Source organism: Lycorma delicatula, chromosome 8, assembly GCF_047948215.1.
Source record: "Lycorma delicatula isolate Av1 chromosome 8, ASM4794821v1, whole genome shotgun sequence".
NCBI lineage: Eukaryota > Metazoa > Arthropoda > Insecta > Hemiptera > Fulgoridae > Lycorma > Lycorma delicatula.
The window spans coordinates 118,665,625-118,691,855 of NC_134462.1; the positions used below are offsets into that span (position 1 = coordinate 118,665,625).

A 26,231-nucleotide genomic window follows, 5' to 3' on the forward strand; every position below is an offset into this window, starting at 1 on the left:
CTTAAAACCCTTTTCTGTAGATTTATTTTTACTATATTTCATTTTACTGAATTGCGTTCAAAAATTTTTATTATTTTTAATTATAAAAATAATTCTTATAATTATAAATTCGTTTATTTATTAAACGGTACAAATTTTTTATATATTAAAAATACAAATTTTAATTATGGATACAATTTGTTATTATTAAAATACATTTTTTAATGTGTTAAACCTACGTGTCGATCGGTTTCAATGATTGGTTGAGGTTGATGATGATAATTTGTTTTCATTATGAAAAACGTTTCTTTGGTGATCCCGTAATAAGCTACTTTCCAAGTAACATAATTGGTAAGTATTTTAAGGAAAAATTAAAAATTACATTGTTAAAACTAAGCCTTTTCTTTTTTTATAGCTTGCTATTAGATTGTACTCCTTAAATTTGCAGTTTTCTTAAAATACTGGAACCTTTAATTAACTTTACACCATCGTATATAGAAAAATTAAATTTAGCAGATGCTCCTCTTTTGAAACCACCATACCCAAAGCCCTTGTGAAAGTTTTAAATAATAAAGATAGAATTATGATATATGGTTCTAATGAGGATTAAAAAACAAATTAAAACGTTTTGATGTAAAAGACTTTTATGTAAACAAAGCTAACCCAATTGGTAGCAATTTTAATATTTTTCACCATTAGTTTTAATACAGATTTTCTTTTAATTTAGCAATTATATATTTATACATAGCAGTTTTTCTGAAAACCACCTTTTATTTATAATTATTTAATAATCATAAATTATTATTCTAATTTTTTAATAATTATCTAACCCACTGGGTTGTTGTGGTAAAACTCATCATCGTAAATCAGCTGATTTCGAATTCGAAGGTTCTTAGGTTCAAGTTTTAACAAAGCTAGTTGCTTTTTATTCGGATCTGAATACTAGATCGTGGATACCGGTATTTTTTGGGGGTTGAGGTTCAATTAACCGCTGGTCTCAGAAATGGTCGGCCTGAGTCTGTTCAAGACTACACGTTTACCGGTACACAGCGGTATACTTTTACCGGTTTTTTGCGCTGCAGTCGCTAAAGACTTTAATTGTTGATGCGAGTATAAATAAAAATATATTACTATATAAAATAATGTAGAAGAAGGTTCTTTTCTATGCGATTCTTTTTGGAAACATGTAATTTCCTTATTAATATAGGCCTATGAATAAAATTGAACTTTTGATGAAGGTCGGTTGAGTTGTTTTTCAGTCCGTCATTCACGCTCAATTTAAAGTCGACAACGGTCTTTGTATTTTTCATACTTGCTTATCCAGTCAGTCAGAGTGGTGAGCGAGTTTAAACTTCATGCTTCTGTGTAGGGAATAAACATTTTAATTCATCTCATCCTGTGAAGCAATACCTAACGGTACTCCTGGAAGTTAAAAAAACAATTTCTTGCGCATAAAAGTTTTACAAAATAAAATAATGAAAATCAGATCTTCTTGCGCCGAACTGCGGAAGAATTTTTTTTAATGCAGTGTTGTTTGTGTCAGTTTTTTAATCTGAATATTTTTCTGCGGCTTAAAACATTTCTAAATTATTTATTTCATGTTTTGTATCATGTTTGTAACATGGACAATTCTGTTATAATATTTTACTGTTTGTTTTCGTGGAGTTGGGTGGGTCATCATTGGATGGCCCTCTATCATGTGATATTTTAGCATATTATTTACTTATTGTTTCGTCAGGAGAAACCGATCGTAGATTTTTGTTCTACAGCAAAAAGAAAAAAGAAATTATATTTTAGAATTTTTTTTAATATCCTTTTAAAATTAAATTGATCTTCTAATTACTTTTTTTTCTGTCGGTACCATTTTGAAATTTCTTTTTATTCATTATTTATGATTTTATTTTTCAAAACTAATAAAATTTTATATAACTTTACTTAATTTATATTATACTTTCAATTACTTTTTAATTTTTTTTATTGGTTTTTCTACTATTTCAATTGAAAGAAATAGGAAATAAACTACGATCCTTTATTCTTTTATGTATTAAAACTTGCATTTATCTGAATCTTATAAAAAATATTACTTAAATTTGCTTTACATCCGGAAATAATTTCACGAAAATTGCAATTTAAATAGTACCGTTAATATCATTTAGAACCGCTAATGTACATTCGCTTTAAAATGGGTTCAATTACTCATTAAAAGTTAATCACATTATAAAATTTTCACATCGTTTGTCAGTAATAAGAGAAGTATAAACTCTTTTTATTTGTAAAAAGAAAGAAGATATCGGTGAAAAATTTTAAATAGCTGAAATTTTCCAATATGTTCAGTTATGAATCCAGATATTTACGTATATATTTTTTTAATAATCTTATTTCATTGCGAGCTATCGACTACTTTTATACTTTAGTTATAAATTGGCAAAACAATAATAGTTATAAAAACAACAATTTATATTTAAAAATTAACGTGCGCGCACACACACACACACACACACACACACATACGTATATATAAAGAAGGATCATATTTCAATGAAGATTAATACCTAAATTTATGGGTATATGTCGTGTTTGAATTCTAACCCTACTTGAACCCACGAGAACTTATCCCTACCCGGAACTAATCCGAGAGACAGGACACTAAGAGGCGTGGCAAGTTTATCGTAAATCATCAGTGACACACACGAGGTTTTCCCTAGCGATATCTATGCATCCTATAACATTTTAAAAGATGCAAAAAACTAAAAGATAAATCGGCTTATAAAAATAAATTTTAAACTTACTGCCATCCATATTTTGTTATGATTTGAAACATTTATCGAAAATTATTTATGAATATATGTCAATTTATAATCTTTTTATTCGTAAATTTACGACTGTGAAAAAATATCTGTTTTTTTTACATAAAATCAAAAAATATTTTATAGTAGGCTGCATCTCATCAATATAAATAAATAGATTTTAAAGTAGAAAAAAAATTAAAAATAAATAAAAATTAACACAGAATCTTAATATTTTTTTATATAGTTAATTTTTTACTACTAGTTATGGTAAGGAAATTGTAAAAAAAAACCAGACAGATTTTAAGTAGGTAGATATCAAATAACTGATCTTATTTTTACCAGTGTTATTAAGAAAATAAAAAACAACTAACGCATAATGTATCCATTTTTCCACAAATCTATTTCATTTTTTTAAAAGCCACATATAATTGACTGTGACCAAAACAGAAATTTTCCAATAGTGATCCAGCAGTGTTTAGGGATTGTCCTTGTCATTTGTCGATGGTCATTGCAAGGGAATTAATTGCAATCGTTTAAATTGAAATGGAAGATTGGTTGAAATTATTGGAATCCTGGATGTGAAAACACCTTCTGAATTTTTTCCAGTAAGAAATGTTGCTTCTACGATATTTCTTGTTAAGTTTTTGATAAATATTCAAATGCCATTGCAAAGTTTTGGTGACTTTAGACTCCGCAAGAGCATAAAAGTAGTTCCTATCTTTAGCTCCAGGTAATGTGGCGGCAGTCCGTTGATGAAGGAATTCAAAACTCAGTGGGATACAGAGCTGACTCATCTTGCTCCATTACAGTATCCATAGGAAGAAAAATTCCTGATGGTCCAAGAATGAGTTTCATAGTATTATAGGACCAATGGTGTTGCGTCGGGCGGCTGCACACGGCTCCCGCTAGAAGCAGTCTTTGTCAATTAATTTACAGATTATTTAATTTTTAAGCGTTTAATATTTTTATTTATTTTTAATTTTTTTAGTCATGAATATAATCGAATTAATAAAAACTTATTTCGACTTATATACATCTCGTAGCTCTGAATATTGGCCTTTTAAAATTTGAAATTTAGATATTAAGTAACGCCTCCGCTAGGCGATGACAAACATACAGTACATAATTTGATAAATATTGATGTTGCCAAATGGTGAAAAAAGGGCTTTTTTTAATTTTTTTTTTTTTCTTAGTTTAATCCGAAGGTTTGTTATCCGGAGGTGTGGATATGGGCCTTGTAAAGTTTAGTTAATGTATGTATAGTATTGCGGCCGCAAAACGGTTACAGACAGAATCAGTATAATTTTTTATGTATATAGATTACTATATATAGTTTTAAAACCGTTAAAATATTTTCAACAAACTTTTTTTTTTTTTTTAATTCCTTTATTTACTGACAATCAGCTTCTACAATGAAACTATAAGCAAGTCGAATAACTGATCATCACGTAAAAGAGGACCACCCAAAGTAAAATCCTCAAGTAAAACAATAACGATAGTATAATATAAATAATATAACATTTTTAGTGCCTTTGAATGTCCAGCCAACATTAATATTAAAACAGCAAAATAAATAACTTTAAATAGAACAGTAAACGAAAACAGTAACTCATCAACAAAGTATAGAAATCACCTTCGTCAGCAGACCCAGGAGGTTTCCAATTTGTTGAACCAAGAACTCAACGTCTCTCGCTAGCTTCTCAAATCTATCCAGTGTAACCGAAGCTTTAATATCGGTTCCCGCCATTGCCTCAGCCAAGGACCTAGGATGCGGAGTCCGATGATTATTCCCATTGTCACAGTTACTATTATCCGCATTACTGCTGGCCCGTTGACCTAAAGTCGGGAAATCATGGCCTAGGTCTTACAATTTTCCTCTCAGTCCCTTGGACCTCGCAGAAGCGTGCTTCGGTGCATAACTCATCCTCTTCTTCTTTTTTCTTTGAAGGATCTCCTTATAGATCCTGCAGTCTTTATAATTTGCAGGGTGATCCTCATGGCATAAAGCACAAATCGACGGTGTGTTATCTACCTTCTGGCAATCGGCGGTCCTGTGTCCCCATGCTCACTTCACACAGCGATACGAACTCATGCAATTATTTTTAGTGTGACCGTACTGTTGACACCTCAGACACTACACCAACCCTGGAGTTCTCTTTGGTGTTTCAATCGTACCACAACAATTTTCTACGTACTTTATCCCGAACACCTCCTTATTATTATCCTTAGGTTTCAATTTTACGAAAAAAGTCGCCAACAGTTCCTTCTTTACTCTGTGGCGTGCGTTTATGATGCTCCAAACCTCATACAGCTTCGTGATATCCGAAATACCATACAATACTATCGGAGGCGGCTTAACCTCTTCCTTTTGTGGATCAGCACCGTCAGCCTCCTCCAGCGGCAGACCATAAAATTTATTCGAGAGAGGTATGTCAATCCCAGGACTCGTGTCAGCTACCGGCAACGTGGGTAAATCCGGCACCGTTTGCCATGCATACGGAATCGAGTCACTGATTTCAGAGTCACTGCTATTACCCGAAGAACCACCCATATTTTCGACGATTCATCCCTATTATTTTTCTCCGCGATGACTTCCCTGGATCCCGTTTGGAATAATTGAATGAGCCACCTTTTTGTATTCGCCAGCCTGTTGTTTACCGCCTCGAAGCTGCCGTCCGCTGAGTATTTTCTGTGCGGAAGACCTGGAAACTGGTCCGTAGTAACCCTGTGACCGCTAGGTTATGTAGCCTAGCCTAGGCCTATAACTAAAAAATAGAAGACTTGTAATTATTAAAAAAAACACAAAAATGAGGAAAACAAACGCTTAACTAACAGAACAAGGTAAATTGAAACTAACATAGAAAAAAATTAAAACAATTGATTCTAATAAGGAGCGACTTATACATGTATCCAAACATATGATTCACAAATAAATTTGAAATTAAAAAAATAAATAAATATTGAAGATATCAAATTGAAAATTCAGTCCTACAAATAATGTTAGGTAAATTATGTGAATTTTTTAAATTTATAATTTCCAAACAACCATTATTTTGAAGTAGCTCTTATCATAACATCCATATGGTTTTCATCTACAAGTGGACTGTTCTTTAATAGTATTAATGAATTTGCGAGGCACCCAGGTGTGAGTTTACACAAGAGTATTCTATTTGAGAAGTTATATATAGTCGTTATTCTTCCCTAGTTTTGTTTTACGTCATAACTTTTGTTTGATTATGTATACAAGCATTTTTTCTTGTTTTCTTTCTGTATTTCTTAATATAAGATAAGTAATTTTAATTATTATTTTATTGTATTTCATAAAGTGTTTCCTTTTTGCGATATCAAATCAACGTATTTAAATATAAAAAGAAAATCAAAGTCTACTTTAATTTACGTAATGTATCATCCCCCTACTTATTGTATCATATTTCGATATCTCACTTCCCTTTTTATTGAAAATATTCTATAATTATCAGTCTATCACAGTATTTTCTTTCCTTAACACTTCCCTTAGTTCACAGCAATTTTTTTGCTTAAATCTTTGCCATTCCTACCCAAATTTTTATCTCTCTTATTTAATAATGTATTATAAATGTTTATTTTTCAACAGATTTTATTGCATATTACCATTCCAGATTTATTTGTTAACTAAGTGCAGTATTTTTTCTTTATATAAACTTTATCTTTTCGTACGATTGTAAGTTGAATTTGCTATATAGTCACATCACAAAAAAAATTTTATTTGTTTCTAAATTTTGATTTAAAATTATGAATAGCAAACATAAAATCTCTGATTTTATGTTTATAAATATATTTATAGGTTACCAGAAGGGTAAAATAGAATTATTTATTTATTAATATAGATTTAATACTATGAATGGAATAATCATTATTAGTTTTTTTTAACGAAAATATATTAAGGGGAAGAAAAACCGATATAATATATCCCTGCTTTATTCTATCATCCAAGTCAAAAAACAGAGAATATTTTCAATGTTATAGATTATCGCCGTTATAACCATATGGTTATCTACCCTGAGGCAGATAGTCATATCCGACCACTGGACCACGCCTGTCTCAATCACTTCTATTTACGGATAAACCTTTGATTTCTTGAGATCTTTCATTTCGTTTTAGATCGTCTGTAATTTTTAATCTTTTCCGGCATCATTTTTCTCATTAAGATTTTATTTTCGTTTACTTTCCTACTAATTTTTCATTTTCCACTCAGTTTAACAGTCTCCTTCTTTTTTTCTGCTTTTTCTTACTTCGGTGTTTTATATCTAAACAAAAGTACATTCCCTCCTAAAGTAACACTTCACTAACGATATTTCCAAATCTGTCTTACAACATTATGATTGTATTTTTTTATATTAAATTTCTATAGCTATTATATTTATAGGCTATTTTATTTCAATTACACATTACAATTATCTGTTAATGTGATGTTACCTATGTACCTATACTGTTAATTTAAGTAATACTTTACTTTAAGTATTGCATAACTTTTTTATTTCTGTGATAAGACTTAATTTTTTTTTGGTAATAATTTATTTTAAAACTGTATTTAATGTGTGAGGGAATAATATTTTATTATAATGGGGTAAGTATATTTTCAGTTTTACTTTCATATAAAAAAAATTTGATATATATTTCATATTTAATAAAAAACGTAATTTATTTTCTATGTTGTACGATTTTTTAATGTAATTTAATAATTTCATCGTCAGTGGAGAGGTTTTACCGTAATTTAGGTGGAAGAGAGGTGTATATATATATATATATATATATATATATATATATAAATAAATTTCTTGTGCTGAGTTGTAAAAAGAAAACCTTGTAGAAATATTCATCACTTACATACACCATCATCATCATCTTACCTTGTATGATATATCAGAGTTTATGTTACATATTAGTATTTTAAATATTTCATTAAGTTCAAGCATGTTTAAAATTAGTACAGTAGACTAGAAGTAACTTGCATTAGGATCACAAATATTCAAGAGATCACAATAGTCTAGTTAAAATACATCAAAAAAGAATTCACAATATTATTAAACAGTAGATAAAGATAAACAAAATAGTAACATACTAAGTTCACGGAAAGAAATAAAAGGACGCTAGGCTTCTCACTAAGGCACTGTAAAGACGTTTATCACTTCTCTGATACCGAACCAGTACAAATGTCACCCAGATAACCAGCACGTATAGGCGTTTCAGACGCCGGACATCTTCACTGTTATCTAGGAAATCCCCTAGATTAACTGCTAGAAAGTTTACATGGCTGTCTTACTGCTGTAACTTAAACCCAACCGTTTTATCTCGTCACGAACATAAGCCAAGTAATAATAGTCGAAGTTGTAAAATTTTCTCATCCCGAGCGAACCACGGTTCCTTTGCTTTGGATCTCGCCAACTTATTCTGGAAACGTTTATCTCGACGTTGCTTTTGCTCTTAGTATCCTATACCTATATGTCATACGTTCAAACCGGTTTTAGAAGCACCTTGTATGACAAAAGTTTAGAATAGTAAAACTGTTGTCATACCTACAGATTAGGGTCTAGTCACGTAGGGACAGCGACAGGTGCGATTTCTTATCTAACAACGAATAAAGCCTCCTATACTTGATGTTAAGTTGTTTGTTTTCTTTTCCACGCTAAACGACGATCAAGATGAAATCCAAGATACCGAACCCGGTCAAGGTGCAGGATTATAACCCCGTCCAGGTGGATTTCGGGATACCCCTCCTCAAATGTAATATGACTTGACTTATCCGAATTTCCTTTTGGCCTTTATTTTTCTAGCTACTAAACGATCAGATCTACCGCCGATTGTAGGTACGTTGAGACAAAGTGCTAGTTCTTGTAAAATACCAGGATTGATATATCGATGGTAAATTAGGCGACGGTGATATGCTCCGGAACTGGAAGGTCCGAGTAAAGATCGTAGACAGGACTGGTTCTTAGACAGAGCCTTGTGGTACCCTTGATTTGATATCATAGACTCCAGATAACCCGCTGTTCCATGTGACCTGAAGAAGAGCTCATTGAGATAGTCCCGTAAGACAAAGCAAAACGGTTGAGGAAGGCTACGTTTCAACTTACGGAGCAGACCAGGCAGCCAGACACTTTATCAAAGACCTGTTGTATATCCAGAGGTATTCTTGCTTCAGCATCTTTGCTTGGCATCTCTCCCGCCACCACCCAATTCGGTCACTCTAAAGCGTAAGACCGAATAATTGTGCTACAAACGGCAACTGAGCCTTGAGCAGTTTAGCGACCAGTATCCTAAATAGATTCTAGAGTTTACCTTAGAGCATGAGCGGACTAAGCGCGGTGCCATATACCATAGGCTTACGTATCCCAACCGCTCACTTGTCATATATTTGCTAAAATGGGTAGACGAAATAAATTTTAATTTATTTCGTCTAGACAGCAATTTGCTGCCACGCCTAGGTCGCTAGGTCCACCATATTAAAAAGCTAGGAGCCTACTATACTACTAGCTATAATTCATTATTAACTGTATATTAGCAGCGGTTAACAGTTGGATTTTCATTTATTCAAAATACTAGCTGTAAAGCGTGCCTACGGCACGCATCCGCAGCTAGGCCCTTCGGGCGAGCTGCATCTCAGAAAAAAATTATTTGGGGTCCAAAATTGATTACCGTTGCGTAAAAATATTTTTTTTTTAATGTTGAAAATTGATATAACGAAAGTTAAACTAGAAATTCAACTCTAGAAACTGATACTAACGAATCGAGATTTTCCGCTAGTCATCGGTACATCCCGGTGCCTACATTTTGTTATAGTTCATTATTTTATGAAGAAAAACAATCACATTAATATGTAAAAAATATATTTAAAAAAAATTATAAAACTACTATTAAATTAAACGCGCTAAAGGTAAAAGATAATTTTACGACGGTATCTCAGAAAGGATTTGACAATAAGCTTTGATGGTGATATGCAAGATTATATGAAAGCCATAGCTTCAAATTTAAAATTTGATATTTTTGCCAATTTTGACATATCCGTGATGAATAGTCTAAAGAGTGGGATGTCGCCGGCACCCTACTCTTTAGGCACTTTTTAGTCTTCATAAGTTTATATTCTGCAGCTGAGCCAGTGTAAAGGTTTGAACGTGTTTAGCGAAAAATCGGAGCCGGTACTTTTTACGGTGGGTAAGTGCAATCAAAATATAGGGCTAAACGATTTAATTTCCGGTTAACCAAAATCCGGTCGATAAAGAATGTACCCGATGCGTTAAACAGTTAGCACTCGACCTGCTGATACACACGCCGTTTGAATTGTGAAAATCGGACAAGCGGTTGCCGACATATTATGGTGGCACCCCCTCACCAATTCCCGAACAGCGCCCTGGGGGCAATTGAAATTATTGTCATCCTATGCATACACTGGGAACGGTTAAAATTATACACTTGGGGGTCGAAATGATTTTTCTGAGCGCTAGGACCAACCGTTCTCGAGATATTTGTGATATTCGTCCGAAATTTCGGATCCTGTTAAAAAGCACTAAATTTTCCCAAAACTTCGATATATATGCAAATATATCGATATATATATATATATACGGCATATTGATGTATAATAACATAACAAGTATACACCTGACCACCATGAGATATGTAGTAACGAATCGGGATTTTCCGCTAGTGATCGATGCACTCCGGCCCCAAGGTAAGGAGGACCCACACAAAGACACACATAGAAATTCCGTTAAGTAGGGTAGGATTATAATTTTCAATGCGTTCTTAATAAATGAAGTTTGAATTATAGGCAAATTTAATAATTCAAATAATCGTAAACGAAAAATTTCTATTAACTTCAAAGAATCAAAATTGATTTGTACAATGCATTTTATTAATATACTTTTGTTTTGTATTTCTAAATGCATTAACCCAAAATATAATTAATAGTTTAATTAAGATTTCTTTACTCCGTTTTCTTTTTCTGTTTTGGAGCACATTTTACATTATATTATTCCAAATCAAAGATGAAAAAAAATGAATTAGCGAGTCCAAATCTAAAATACTAAAAATCAATTTCAAGATTTTTACTTGTTATCCGTCCATTCCAGGATATTATTTACGTTAAATTTTGATGAGAATTAGTTCTGTATAATTAGACATTATATTTTGCACCAAGAGTCCAAAAGTGCTAGAAAAATTTATAGATCTATCTCAGTTTTACCTTATAAGGGTTGTAAAATGACATCAGTTTTATTTATTTAATATGTCTTTTTTTATATTGTAGGAAATATAGTTTCAAAAATACTGCAAGCTGCCGTCAGGTTTTTTTTTAATTTTGATTAGAAACTAAATAAGCATTTTATTTAGGAGATAAACTGTGTTATGATGTTACAAAATATAGTGTTAAAAACGTTATTTTAATATTTATTGTCGACTCTTAAAAATGATCATGGAATGTGTAACACAAAAACTTAAATAGAAAACAAAATTTATATAAATGCAGGTTTAACCTCCTTTCATTCCTTTAAAGTTGGTTATAAGAGATGAAACAAAAAATTAATTTATTATCATTTCAGATATAATAATGAAAAATCTTAAACGCTCACTTTTCAAAAATATACCATTAATAATGATATTATTTAGTGTTTCACCTCATCCCAACATCTTCATGGTTTGTAATCAGACAACAATCTAAGTATAATTAATAATTCTATTAAGGTTGCTATAATTTTGCTTAATGAGCGAATATTTATTTATAATGATGAATGGGCGAATGAGATCATTCGCATTTACATCTGTATAGATAGATTTCTTTCTAAAAATATCGTCCTACATTAAAAAAAAAAAAAAAAATTATTATTAGTAATTTTAATTTTTTTTTATTATATTAAATTTTTATTGTTATTATTATTTTCATTTAAAGTGTATACTATGAAAACTTTTTTTATATAAACTTTCGGTAGCCTATTCTTCATGCAGTTAACAAAACTTTCCTTTAATCTACAGTTAGGCTTTTGTGATGTTTCGTAGTAGGTTTGGGTTAAAAATTGATTTTTTATACTTAAAAAAAAGCGACAGTACCGATACTTTCTATGGAATTTACGACTATACTACAAGTGAAAAAAGTTGCTTGATTATAATTAATACCAGAAGTTTACTACAAAAGAGATTTTAAAGTTTTAACGTAATCCGATATAACCTTATAGAACTTAACCTATTTTTAAAATTATTCCCTTTTTTTAATTTAAATCATTAATAAAAACTTTTCATGATATTTTTAAAAAGCTGTATTATAATTTTGTTTTTATTGCAGCTTGCTCTCATTCCATGATTTAATAATAATAATTTGTTTTAGATTAATTATAGTGTTTCCTAGTTTATTATACGAGTATTTCCATTTTAAACAGCCTTTCCTTAATTTGATAAAAAGTCACAATTATCGATTTTATGTGTCTGTGTTTGTATGTGTACATAAGTATATATACGTATACGTGTATAATTATTTAGAACAATATCCTGGTTATGAGCGAATGGAAATCTTTTGATAGAAAACACGAATAGAGAAAAATATCCAACCCTAGAATTCCAGAATTTATATTTTTTATCCAAATTATTCCGAGAAGGATAATCTTTGGGCAGTTTTTTGTTTCCCAGTTATTAAAGATTTAATACATTGATTCTGTATGAGATAAGTTTCAGTGACTGATTGACTCATGGATATTTTCCGATTTGAAGGAAATAAAATAAAACACAGACCTCATATTCGTCAATTCAAAAAATAGTTTTATATTCATCAAATGAGATATCAAATAAGAATATCTGAGGAACGGAAATAATATATATATATATATATATTAAGAGATATTTTAGTTAAAAATAATATCTTTATTAATCTCTTGGGTTAACCAACCAACTATACAAACTTATAAATTAAATATACTACGTTTCACTTAGAATCCTCTAAGCTTCCTCAGGTGACAATACTCATTCATACAGACATCATACAAAATTATCTTACATAGACAGAAATTAACTAGTTTACCCATCCAAGATAACAATACATTGTCCCCAACCTTATTGCAATAGAACCCCCTACACACGCATGACTCATCTTATCTTTTAATAATTATATGTAACTCATTATATAACCTGATTGCTATTTCCTGTGTATTGGAACCTTTACAATGCACATATTTTTCTCAAAAACTATAAATATTAAACATAATTTTCCTTAAAACTAAATTTATAATATAAATATATGATTTAAAAAAAAATAAATTAACATATATGTTGCTTGATCCGACTATGTCCGTTCTATTTATTGTTGAGAGCGTTTGTATTTTTCTTGATGTATATCATTTCTGGAGCGGTCCTATTATGTGTATTTTGTTCTTTGCCTAGTATTTCATGTGTATTTTTTCTTTGCCTAATATTTTTGTGCTGTTGAAGTCAAACAAGTGTTTATGTTCTATTGTATTTTTTGTGAGGGTTGTCACTTACGTTTTGCTATATTTATGGGCTTCTATTTTTTTTTGACGTATTGAGATGTTTGTCCATTGTACACAGCGTTACAATCTTTACACGGATTGCTGTGTACAACGTTGGCTTGTTTTTTTTTCTATCGGCGATTTTAATCTAGAAAACATACTATTCAGATTGTTGTAATTTTTATGACCTATTGCGAAAACCTTTTGTAGCAATTTTTAGTCTTTTCAGACAAACCTGCGACATATGGTAATGCAAGATAATTCTCATTCTTATTATTTTTATTGGGATGGCTGGCTGATATATTATTATAATGTTTATAAATTGTATTTTTAAATATTTTAATTATGATATTTTCCGGATAATTGTTATTTATTAATAAATCTTTTGTGTTTTTTTTAAATATATATTCTGGTCTACCTTCAGGGTTTGTAAATTTTATTATTCAGTTTGCAAGATTCTTGACTACTGATTTTTTATCAGATATTGGTGGTATTGATAGGAAATTTAGGAATCTGCCTGAAGATGGTTTCATATACCGGTTTATTGATATTTTATTTTCGAAATGAATTACTGTTAAATCCAAACCTATTGTTTAAACTATTGTTTATCTCAACTTCCTTTGTAAATTGTATATGCTCATTAAATAGGTTAAATTCTTTTAATATTAAATCAATATCTTGTTCATATGCACATATGAACGTAGAATGCCATCTACGTAACTTTTTATAGAATGTGACCTTAATATTTAATATTTCTAATACTTGATTTTTCTTTCTATATATTCCACAGTTTGGATTGCTAAGCAGGCTGTGATTGGTGACCCCATCTCTAAACCGTGACATTGTTCGTATAATTTATTTTTTAATTTAAAATACATATTATCTACGCAAATGTTTTATACATTCTAAAAATTATGTTTATTTTAATTTTAATTATTTTTTCTATCTCACTCCATTTGCTTTCTATCGCTTCAATCACTAAATTCTTTGGAATGCTGGTATATTATGAAAATACATCCAATGAAATTAATTTCTGGTGTGTGGGTATTATTTGCTTATTAATAAATATGTGGAATTCCCATGAATCTATGATGCTTTATTTATTTTTTGTGATTATTTATTGTAATATTTAAACCAAAAATTTGGATAGCTTGTACGTCAGACTTTGTGTGCAGTTTACTACTATAGGTCTTATAGGATACTTATTTTTATTTAATTTTATTAGACAGTTGGCGGTTTGGCGTTATTTATACTTATTAGTTTCGCTTCTTCTTTTGTTATATATCCATCTGCAGACAACGTTTTTGCCATTTTATTATTTTCTAGCTATAATTTATTGGCCGGATCCCTTTTTATTTCTCTGTATGTGGTTTTATTATTTAACATATTTTCCATTTTTGTTGAGTAATCTTTATTGCCCATGGTAACTGTTTTATTACTTTTATCGGCATTAATTATTTTGATTTTATCTCTATTACGCTATATGAATTTTTTATTTTTGATATGTTTATGACGATATTTTCTATTATCGTTTCCGCTTCCACATTTTGTATTTATGTTATTATTGCATATTTTCATTTTGATTTTATTATTATATGCCTTAATATTACTTTTTTATATATTTGTATTGCATTGCATATATTTCGTTTTCAGTATTTATAATAAAGTCTTTTATTGGCAACAGCTTGTGTGTAACTGATTCGCTCGTGATTATTTAGTGTTAGTGGTATATATATATATATATATATATATTTTATATAAAATATGGCCATCCTTAAATAAATTTTCCCCAATGAAAATAAAAAAAATATAAATTAAATTTATCAAATGGTCCAACCTGGAAACAATCTATTTTTTAGTATGAGATTACCACACACTAAGTACCCCGCGTACCCATAGGTGTCAACTCAAAATTTTTAAAGGGGAAAAAATTGGATTGAGACTATATTGAGACCATATCGTATTAAAGATTTAAAAAAAGAATTTAGACGTATGATAACCCTAACAAAAATAGTTTCAACTTAATAGTTTTTCAGGGCTAGTTTCAAAAGTGCTCTACACCTTCTCTTAAAAGAATTATTATTGCAAATTAAAATACATTTAAATTATATTACTTGAAATTATTTAAAGAAACGATTCTAAATAGGTAACGAAAAACAAAAAAATAAAAGATTACATGTAAACTAAAATAAATAGCTTACAGTTTGAATATTGATTTTACAACGTTAAAAAATTTTTAATATTTGTGAATATGAATTAAATATCAACGGTGTCCTGTGCATGTCATTATGTGGTGGATATGAAAAACTAGCCTTTTTTACTATTCCTGTAAATATGGATTAAAGAATTTCGCCATCAAAAATCAAATATTGTTTTTTTATTAATCTTTCTTTTTTCATAAAAAAAGATTGTATTTACTCTTTTAGTAAATATTTTGCTGTCCGAGTAATTTAATTTAGGTAAATGATAAGTGTGAATTTTTTTAGTTTCGTTGTATTCTTTTTGAAACATCCTAATTGTTAAATTAAAAATTTATCAACTAGATATAAAAGATGATAAAAATGTATTAAGGCATAATTTTTATCGTTACCAATCTATACCCCATAATTGTTTCAATTATATTATAACATTATTAGGGACCGTAAATTGGGATAAACCAGTAAATGATGGATTAGTGTAATAAAATCCTCACCGTTATAATGCCATTGTAATTTTAATTCAACGTATTTTAGTCATTTTATCATAGTATTTATATTTTATAATACCGCATTACATTCATTTTTTTTGGCATAGGATATAAAAAATTTTATGGGTTTTAGATTTTTTTTTAACATTATGTTCTATCAACAACCTTTATTTTATTAATCTAACAGCAAAGTTTAATATTATTAATTTTGAGGTAGATCAAGGTTTAGACAGGACATTAATACAGATCATTTCATGTATATATATTTGTTAATGTAATGTGTATATTTAATTTTACTACTTAAATTTATTTGTTTTATTATTCAATATTAATTTCATGTTTAGTTTTCGTCTGTTTTGCTTCAATAAAAAACCGATTTTTAAAGTTTTTATTTACATTTTATTACCTGTATTTAGATTAGATTTCTCATAATTAAATTATCTACAAGTTTTAATAAATCTTTCGCATTTATTCGTATTTAACAAAGCTATTGTACTATAAACCTAAAAAAACTAGTTTTTTAACACCGAATTTTGAGTTTTACGTCGGATATCGTAAAAAATGCTAGAGTTACTGTTCTGAGACCAATTTTATCCTATTTCCCAGCTCAAATTACATAGCAAACCATCAACTTTATACCTTAACTTGGGTCCCAAAGCTTATAGTAGGGCTTCTTTTTATAAGAAGACCAGAAATCCGGGCGTAATTTTTGGCTAGCCGTAACAAGAAAATAAAGCGTTTTCAGATCTACGTTTATATGAACCTTTCTCATTATTTTCACCAGTAAAACATGTCCTGGAAATTTTTCGTTACTTCGTAGGACACTGTATATGTATATATAATCAGCTTAACAAAAACTTGATATCTGCTTTTTACTGAATAAATATTGACGTACATAACGACCATTTACTGGTAAGATAGAGGTAAAAAAGTCACAATAGCTGAGGACTGTAGTAAAAATGCATTTATCTAATGGTACACAGTATTTCAGATGTTCTTTTGCATATTTCGCGTTCATAAATTTTAATACTGTGCAGCCTAAAATAAATCCTATCTTAAGTTTCTTTTTTTTAAAGTACTTTGATGAAAACAAATTTTACTGAAGCGAAATAGAATAGATTAAAAACATTTGTAGAAAAATAAGATCGTTTAACATTTTTTTTCGTCGGTTGAAGCGAATTATTTAATGTTAAACCAGTCGATATAAAAATATTACATAAACAAATAATATATTAATGTATTATAATTGTATTGCGTAATATGTTAATAGATATTATATTTGGCTTTGATAAAAATAAAATTAACTCTACAGTCAATAACGATAAAATATTTTTTTAATTATAAAGTTACAGGAATAAATTATAACTGTAGTATCAGAAAATATTGTTCAACTTTTTACGTAGTGAATTATTGCTTGAAAGTTTTTTTTGGATAGTGGACTGTATAAATAATGTTTATGAACACCGATTGTAAATACGTAAGATTTGTATTTTAATCACAATTTGAAGTTCATAAGTATACAACACACCAAGCCTAATAAAGTGTATATACATTTAACGCTTATGAATACACACTAAAAAGAAAGCACATTTGAATATGTGACAAAGATCACACCATGCCAACACAGTGATTTTCCAGACACACACTGCCGAAGACCAGCAACTCTCACTCCTAGACGAAACTAACCCCCCCATCATGCGCGCGCGTACACCCCTTCCCATCAACATACAAACACACACACACACACACACTCACGCTCTTACAAGCATGCAGACATACATACACAAAAACTCTAACAAATATTTATAAAATTAATTACACAAAATGTAATTTTTTTTTTTAAATTTTATTAGAACAAAATTATAAATTTTTTGACAAAAAATGTATATTAAACATTTTTTAATGTGGAAAAATAAATTCTATGCTTGGAGTTTTTTATATTTTTTTAAAATGTTCAAAAGTATAAAATAATTAAAAACTTATAATGAAGGATAACTTAAAATTTAAATCTTAAACAAAGACAGACAACAGTTACTTTTTTGTTTTTTTCTCTCTTTATGCTATCAAAATTTTTCTGATTCGTATGAACATAGTCCACCGGGTCTTTCTTTCTTTTTCTTGTTTAGCCTCCGGTAATTACCTTTCAGATAATACTTCAGAGAATGAATGAGGATGATATGTTTTAGTGTAAATGAAGTGTAGTCTTGTACAGTCTCAGTTCGACCGTTCCTGAGATTTGTGGTTAATTGAAACCCAATCACCAAATAACACCGATATCCACGACCTAGTATTCAAATCCGTGTTAAAATAACTGACTTTACTAAGACTTGAACGCTGGAATTCTCTACTTCCAAAAAATAAGACGCGTTGGGAAGACGCGCTCACCACTAGACCAACCCGGTGGGTCTACCGGGCTGGTCTAGTCTCTTCTAAAATCACTTGTTTAATACTGATTTTCAAATTCGAAGGTTCTGAGAGTAAAAGATAGTTACTTTATACGAATCTGAATATTAGACACTGGTTACCGGTATACTTTGATGGTCGGGGTTCAATTAACGACAGATTTCAGGAACGGTCGAACTGAGTTTTGCACAACACTGCACCTCATTTATATGTCATATATATCCTCCTCTGATTGGGTCTTATAGTTGCTTATTGTTCACTCGTTGAACAATGCATTCTACATCATGTACGTATTAGGAATAATAATAATACCAATAATACGAACGTAAGAAATTTTATTTTAACGTTATTGAATTATAAATAATTTAACAAATACTGCATATTCTTGGATTAGTTTTTGCGACAACGAAAATTCTATTTTTTAAATTAATTTATTTATATATGTTTTTTTGTATTAATGAATATAATAATTTTTGTATGAATCCGTATAAACATAACTTACACTTATAAATGTTTTGATTGAATGGTATAGCTATAAATATAGATGAGAATAAAAATAAATATCAGAATATATACAGAGTTGTGTAATTCTATTAAATGTATTTAGATAAATCTGGTTAATGCCTTTTTATTAAATTTGAGTATATTAATAATTAAATTTGATTTTTTTTGGCAAGACGTAAAAGCAAATATTTCATGTTTCTTTTAGTTTTATTTAATATATCGAAAAATTAAAGCAGAAATTGGATATTTCATTTATATATTTATTACTGGAAAATTAAAAATACTATTTATTTGCAGCTAGAAGTCTAAGATTACATTCAAACATCATAAGCACAATTTTTCTAATTCTGCTAGACGCTTAGAGTATGACTTTAAGTAGAAATTTAAAAAAACTATTTGTTTTTAAAAGGAGATAATAATTACAGAAAAACACAATAGAAGACGCAATGATTCTTTGGTACATCTATAATTAGTACTCTTGCGTACCGGCTAAAATTACACATTTTTTGATAAATATTTTATTCCGAATAATTATATGATGTCTTAATCTTAGAAGTGAATTAAAGAAAATACTAGGCATATCAGAAAAGCAAATAATATAGGCTTTCAAAATGTAATATTATAGAATAACAATTATATAGGTTTTTAATATGAATTCCAGAAAAAAGACCTATAATAGATTTAAGACTCTTACTAGATAAAGAATTTCGTTGTTAATATACGAACTCTAGTAAGGTAGTGTTACTCCTTAATAACTTAATATTCCATGTGAAAGTATGGGAAGTGTAAACAAGTATTTGTGCAGTAGTTCATCCGGGATGTTTGAAGGACTATTGGGACTGGTGATAATAAAGTGGACGGGATACTTTAGCAAAGCAGAGTGGATAAATAGAAAATGTAAAATGAAACGTGATAGTGCTACGTAGTAGCAAGAAGCCTGTTATTAGTCCAGCAGTTTATTCCACCCTGTTAAATTATCTTTCTAAACTTCGACGATTGTATTATCAAGGAAAAGAATGTTTGAAATTAAAATTATATGTGTAGACAAACGTTAAAAACTACAATTACAGACGTATGATTTAGTCAATATCTTGAAGTTAAAATTTTAGCGTAGTATTATAAAAAAGTGAAATAATGCATTAGACTGCAAATTCTCTTATTGCTTTTCCGGGGTAAGTGATCCAAGATTATTGGTGAGTGGAAAACGAAATTTCCATCATGGTCATATGCAAAACAATAATACGGAGGTAGCAGTTAAATTATCTTTGTATTTATTACATATGAATAAATATGCAAAGGATATTACAAATTAATTATATTCAATAAATATTTAAAAAATATATGGTAAAATTTTATTTTAACACAGTATCCTGTATATAAACATCTACCGTGCAGTAAATGTTAAAAATGTGGGTTTACAGAAATTTCCATAAAAGTATTTACGAGAAAAATAATCCCAGAATCAATATCATAGCGATTTAACAGTAAAGTGTTTTATAAGATAGGGTTTTTGATCAGATTTTTATCCTAAACGTTTATCTAAAAATATGTATTTAGAACATAAATTTAAAAAATAATAATAAAATAAAAATAATTTATCTGGAAAAGGAAAGATATTCAAAAGTTTTTATCAACCACCATCATTCATCTTTTGTGTAAAATTTAATTTTTTTGAATTGGTCATATTAATTAAATCCCTCAAATAAAACATCAAATATATTAATTAAGTTCGTCCAGTTCAATATGTTATACAAAGTCACAAACAATCCGACAAACTTTAATTAAAAAAAAAAATGATTGGGACTCAGGATCCTAAAATGTTTCTTTGTCAAATATTTTTATTTCAAAATTATTAAGTTTCTACTGAATGATGCAAAGAGATTTTTATGACAACAGATACTTTACTTTCTTTTTTTTTTTTTTTAGAACAACAAAAGTTTTACAACTGGTTTCTCCTGACGAAACGATATGTTAGAATATGACATGAGAGAAGGCCATCAAATGATGAGTACCCTCACGATCACATACAGCAAATGATTATAATAAGGTAAACGTAATCACGCATTATGTTACAAGCACTATCATTTTTAGGTTCTATTACATGTACAGTCTATGGACTATATGTGTCCCACACATTCACATCGCACGCGATATTTTTTATCAAATAGAAGATTCCCATGTACATATGAACGCAGGTAAATAAAAAAAAAACGAATGAAAAATTGAACATAGATCTAAATGAAATACTGACAAAATAAGCGAATATACGTAAATGCAAAACAAGCAAGAGTACGACAAAACAGTATTAGTTTTAAAATAACAACAATAAAAAGGTAGCAACAATGGAAACAATAGTAACAGGAACAGGTTAATGCAAAAGGTTCAAAAAGTACGGAAGAAATAAAACTTTAAAACAGAGTATCTTCAATGAAATTACTAAGTCTAGCACATGACCTTTTAAAGTCGTTTGTCATCACCGTTGTCTAACAGGTTCAAAGCAAGGGGATTTACATGTTCCTTTATCCTAACCGTATATTTAGAACTGAAATGATCAATTTCATCCAGAACATACGGGATCCCAAGGTATTTCAGAAATTCTGACGAGCCCAGGCGGTTGAGTCGCTTTCCTCAATATCTTATTCTGCGACCTTTAGATAATTTTAATATTTCTGTCACTAGTCATCCCCCAGATCTGAGATCCATAAATTCATTTACGTTTCAAGAGGTCTTACATAGAAGGAACCTGTTAGGGACAGATAACTGAGAACCCATTAGCTAATACATACGCTTGAATTTCTGGTCAAACTGTTTCTTTTTCTCCAGTAAAGGACCTTTCCACGTCGTACGTCGATCTAGGTGTAAGCCAAGGTATCTCATACTAGTTATGAGGAATTTCACGTTATCCAAGCATACTGAAAGCAGTGTCCTCTTTTCTTTTTATATTATAAATTCCTGTTGTATTAATAATCAGCAATTAATATAATGGTCTTGTTTAAGAATAAAATCAGAATGAATTTTATTAGATTTTAAAAATTTCATGATGGTGGAATATAGAAAAATTTCTCATTCTTTAGTTGATTGTTTTTTCTTCATTTTAGGAGGGTCCTCATTCTTATACAAAATCAAAATAGCTTCTTATGTTTAAGTATATTTAACTAATTTTCCAGTTACTGCATCATTTTTTCCTTCGCGTTTAGGACTTTTAAAGGCAGCTCTGCTTCATCGTAACATTTTATGTCTTTTACGGATATTAAATTAAAAAACATAAGTAAAAGATTAAGGATGTATAAAGGTATATTTGCCATCTCAGACACTTAATTAGTGACACGTGCAAAATTGATTGATAAATGAGCATTTCCAATTATTGCGCCTTGAAGATTTCACTGTGTTACCGGGTTAGAAATTCAGTTAAATTATTATTTATATAGCAACATCATGGTCGAAAAGGTTAATATAAACAAAATTCAGATGCCGACCTCCGTGGGTGAGTAGCTATTATAGTCTTAGCATTTCGTACGGAGGTCCGGGTTCGAATCCCGGTCAGGTATTCCACCTTTCCATATGCTATCAATTTGTACCAAACTGTTGACTATAGCTGTTAATGTCCGCTGTTTCATAAAAATTAAAAAGTGCAGGTACGTTTTTATGTGCATTTTATAATTTTTATCTGCAAAAAAACATTATATTTTATTTTTGAAATCATTAAATAAAAAAAGGTATACTTTTATTAATATTTTATAAAGCTTTTTTCTTTATTTTTCTATGAATAATAAAATAAAACAATTAATTATTAATTGGAAGAAAAATTAAATATCAATTTCTCTCTCTGATATCTGGTTCATTAGAGAACAGTGTTCAAATAATTTTCCTTTATTGTCTAATTAATAAAAATATTTTAATTGATGAGGTCCTTTTACTTTTGAATAATTGAAACGATCCTTTTTTTTCTTTTACTTATTTATTTATTCTTTTTTTTTATTTTACTTATTTTTCTTATACGGTTTTATTACTGTGGAGTTTAAAGTAGTCACTATTACATAAAAGATTAATTATTATTATCATTAGGATGATAATGTAATACAAATTTTTTTTTATGCAGTGTTCGTTTATTCGTGTTCCTTTTAATGCTGGTGATTTAAGAAAAATGTAATAAATTTTTAGACATGTTCTACTGGTGACAATAAATAAGAAATTCATACAAAAATAGATTCGCAAACGCTTCGTTAGCGAATGTCAGCTGGCGAAAAATTTCACACTGATTTCTACCTGTCTTCGGTAATATAAAATCGGACAGTAGTTTTTGGAATCCAAACTAAGGCGTAAGTTTAGCGGTCTTATATGAAATTTAACCTGAAAAATTGGAAAAAAATATGTTTCAAAACTGTATTTTAGTAGGTCTTGAGAAATGTAGGGTAAAAGACATAAAATTGAGGTTGAAAAACATACTATTTTATGTTTGGCGTAAAATAAACTTGTTAACTGGTATAAACCTATAAAAGTTTAAAATAAAAATCTTTCGACTCCAATATTTTGCAATTTACCCTATACTTCTTGAAAACTACTAAAAATACAGTTCTGGAACCTATTTTTTTATATATATATATTTTTTTTCAATTTGTTAGGTCAGATTTCATATAAAACTACTAAATTTATTCCTTAATTTGGGTTTCACAATTGCAGTCTGGCTTAATTTTACCGAAGGGGCGGAAATCGGGTCTAAATCTTTTGCCAACCGACACTCGCCAATGAAGCGTTTCCGATCCTAAGTTTATATGGGCTTTTTTCTTTATTCTCACCAGTAGAATATGTCCTGAAAGTTTAGTACGTTCTTCGTGAATCACACAACCTATATTTATCTTTTTTACTGTATTGTGTGTTTGTTACTTGTTTTGCATATATAACTGCAATATATTAATAATTATTTTGAAAACATTCCAAATATTATTGATTTTACTTGTAGTCGTAATAGCGTCCTAACTATTAATATTTTAAGAAATATTTAATAAAATATTTTGTACGTTAAGTATTTTTTTAATGAATAATTTTTAATTTATTAATCTTTGCGAATTATGCGATTTTCTGGGGATGGATGATAAGTCAAGATCATTTTGAGGAGATCTAGGATTTGTTTCTTCACCGCTTTTTCTAAAATTTCTTTTAAAGTAACTGCTCTCCGATCTATGGATCTATCTGTACTTGGGTCTGGTGCACAGTCATTTTCATTAATTCCCTCTACAAAATTATACTGATTTGTTGTTTTTCATTCCTTTGTATGAAATACACTATATATCCAAACTTTTTCTGTTCATTTTTTTTAACACTATCTTGGATCAGTGGTTCATATCATTCTCAGTGCATCCTTTGATACACACTTCAGTTTGCATATCTCGTAAATCTTTCCTTTCTTCTCGTTTTAAATCAATACCTCTAAAAAAAAATCAGCTCCCAACAATGCTCTTTTTAATCTCCTTATTTGTTTTCCTATTACGATATCTCACACTTCTTTTTGAGATATTCTACAATTTCAAGGTTTTATTATCTACCCTTATCCGATTCCACCCCTCAAGTCGTAACAGTATTTTTGTTTATATTTTATCATACATATCTCTTCACTAACCCATCTTTTTTTTTTGTATTTTATAAAACACAAACTGTTGACTTTTTATTATTTATCTTAAAATAATATTTGTTTTATTTACAACAAGTTCTTGTATTACATCCAGCATAAGTTCAGAAACCAGATTTTCTTTACACGCGATCTATCTCTGTATGTTACATTCAAATAGCTTTTAAAATATCCACTAGAAAATCTTACAAATTTTATCTTCAAAATGAAATATAAAAATATTAATTTTTAAAATAGAATGAAAATTTTAAGATTTAACATCTTCATAAAAAATTATATAAGTAAAATAACTTTTTTATCAGAAATTACACGCTTTTGAATACAGATTTTATTCTGGGAAATCATTTATAATGTAAACTTTGGACGTAATATGAAAAGCTGAGAGTTCTTTACAAACCTTTTTTAATATTTATGAATTTCTCTAGTCTAAAAATTGGAAAAGAACACCAATAAATGAAAATTCATTTTTGTGCTGTGAATCTGAAAATAAAAGTCAGATTTTTTCCATCACATTTTTGTGATATATCCTTCAGAAATAACTAAATAATATTAAATTCTGAAAATGACCTAGTTTATAGGTATAATAAACCTTGTAAAGTGTTATAAATATTTTGAATACTCATATTCTGCTTTGCTTTTTGAATAAACAAAATATAGGACAATATAACTATAACGAATAAAACGTAACTAAAATTTGTAATAAATGCAGTCGGTAAATTACTTCTTCCTTTTGTGTACGTTACGGTTATCTATTTTACAGTAATCATTCTTCATCGATTCGTCCCATCTACCTTGATAACGCTATTCATTTGCAATATTTCCTGGTGCAAGCGTCCTCCCTTCTCTTCACAAATTCTTCCCGAATTTGGTGGGAAAAAGTGAAGATAGGAATGAAAAAAAATAATTTTCAATGATATTCGGCAGCCTAAATTTTTATCATTTAATAAAAGTTTTGTATTAAAGATCACTATTTTCTAGTTTGTTATCTCCAAGATAACCATGGACTACATCCTTAAATGACTTCTACAACTAAGGTTCATTTCTCATCGTCGGCTATAATTAAGAGGCGGTTAGCTGTAGCTCTTTAAAAAAAAAAGAAGATACGACCCCTCCACGACTACTTTTGTTTGAACGAGATTTTAATAAATATAATTTAGAAAGAAAAGACGTAAATTAGTAAATAATCGATTAAATTAGTAAATAGTCGATCTTTTTTTAGAAGATTATTTTCATAAAATTAAATCTCAAATTCAGGTGTTTGATTATCAAAATATACGTGATACTTTGTTTTAATAATTTTCATGTATTTTTACCTGGTTGTCTATCGCAGACCCACTGTCTACAGCAATGACCAGGCACGTCAACAAGTCGAGGATGTCGACAACTTCCTTTTGGAGATATGCTTTCTTGCGGGCACAGTGAAGAACATGCGTATCGACCGTCCTGTAAAAAATAAAATGTTGCTTATATATAAATTCATAATCATAATGTTTAACTATAGGTGTGTGCGTGTACAAACACAGTGTTTGTTAACAACTGAATATAAATTCAGTGGTACAACTCTCGATCGAGATCAAGAAGCAAGATTAATTGTTGAACTATTTTATATTTATTGATTGTTCCAGCCCTATATTTTCTAATGTAATTGGCTTGTAATTTTTATTATTCTTCTGTAGAGTTGGCCAGCATTTTGCTACATTTTTTTTTTTATTATAGGGGAAAACTAATATCGGAATTGGTCACCTGATTTCAAAAAT

The 26,231-nt window shown here is 29.3% G+C and overlaps 1 protein-coding gene across 1 annotated transcript in view; it reads right to left on the reverse strand.

The window, feature by feature from the left end:
• Positions 1-26,231, reverse strand: part of Ccn (cellular communication network factor protein Ccn) — a 199,282-nt gene that overhangs the window by 39,241 nt on the left and 133,810 nt on the right. Inside the window, exon 4 of the mRNA XM_075373818.1 lies at positions 25,788-25,917. Coding sequence (XP_075229933.1) covers positions 25,788-25,917 — 130 coding nt within the window. The remainder of the gene's footprint in view (positions 1-25,787; positions 25,918-26,231) is intronic.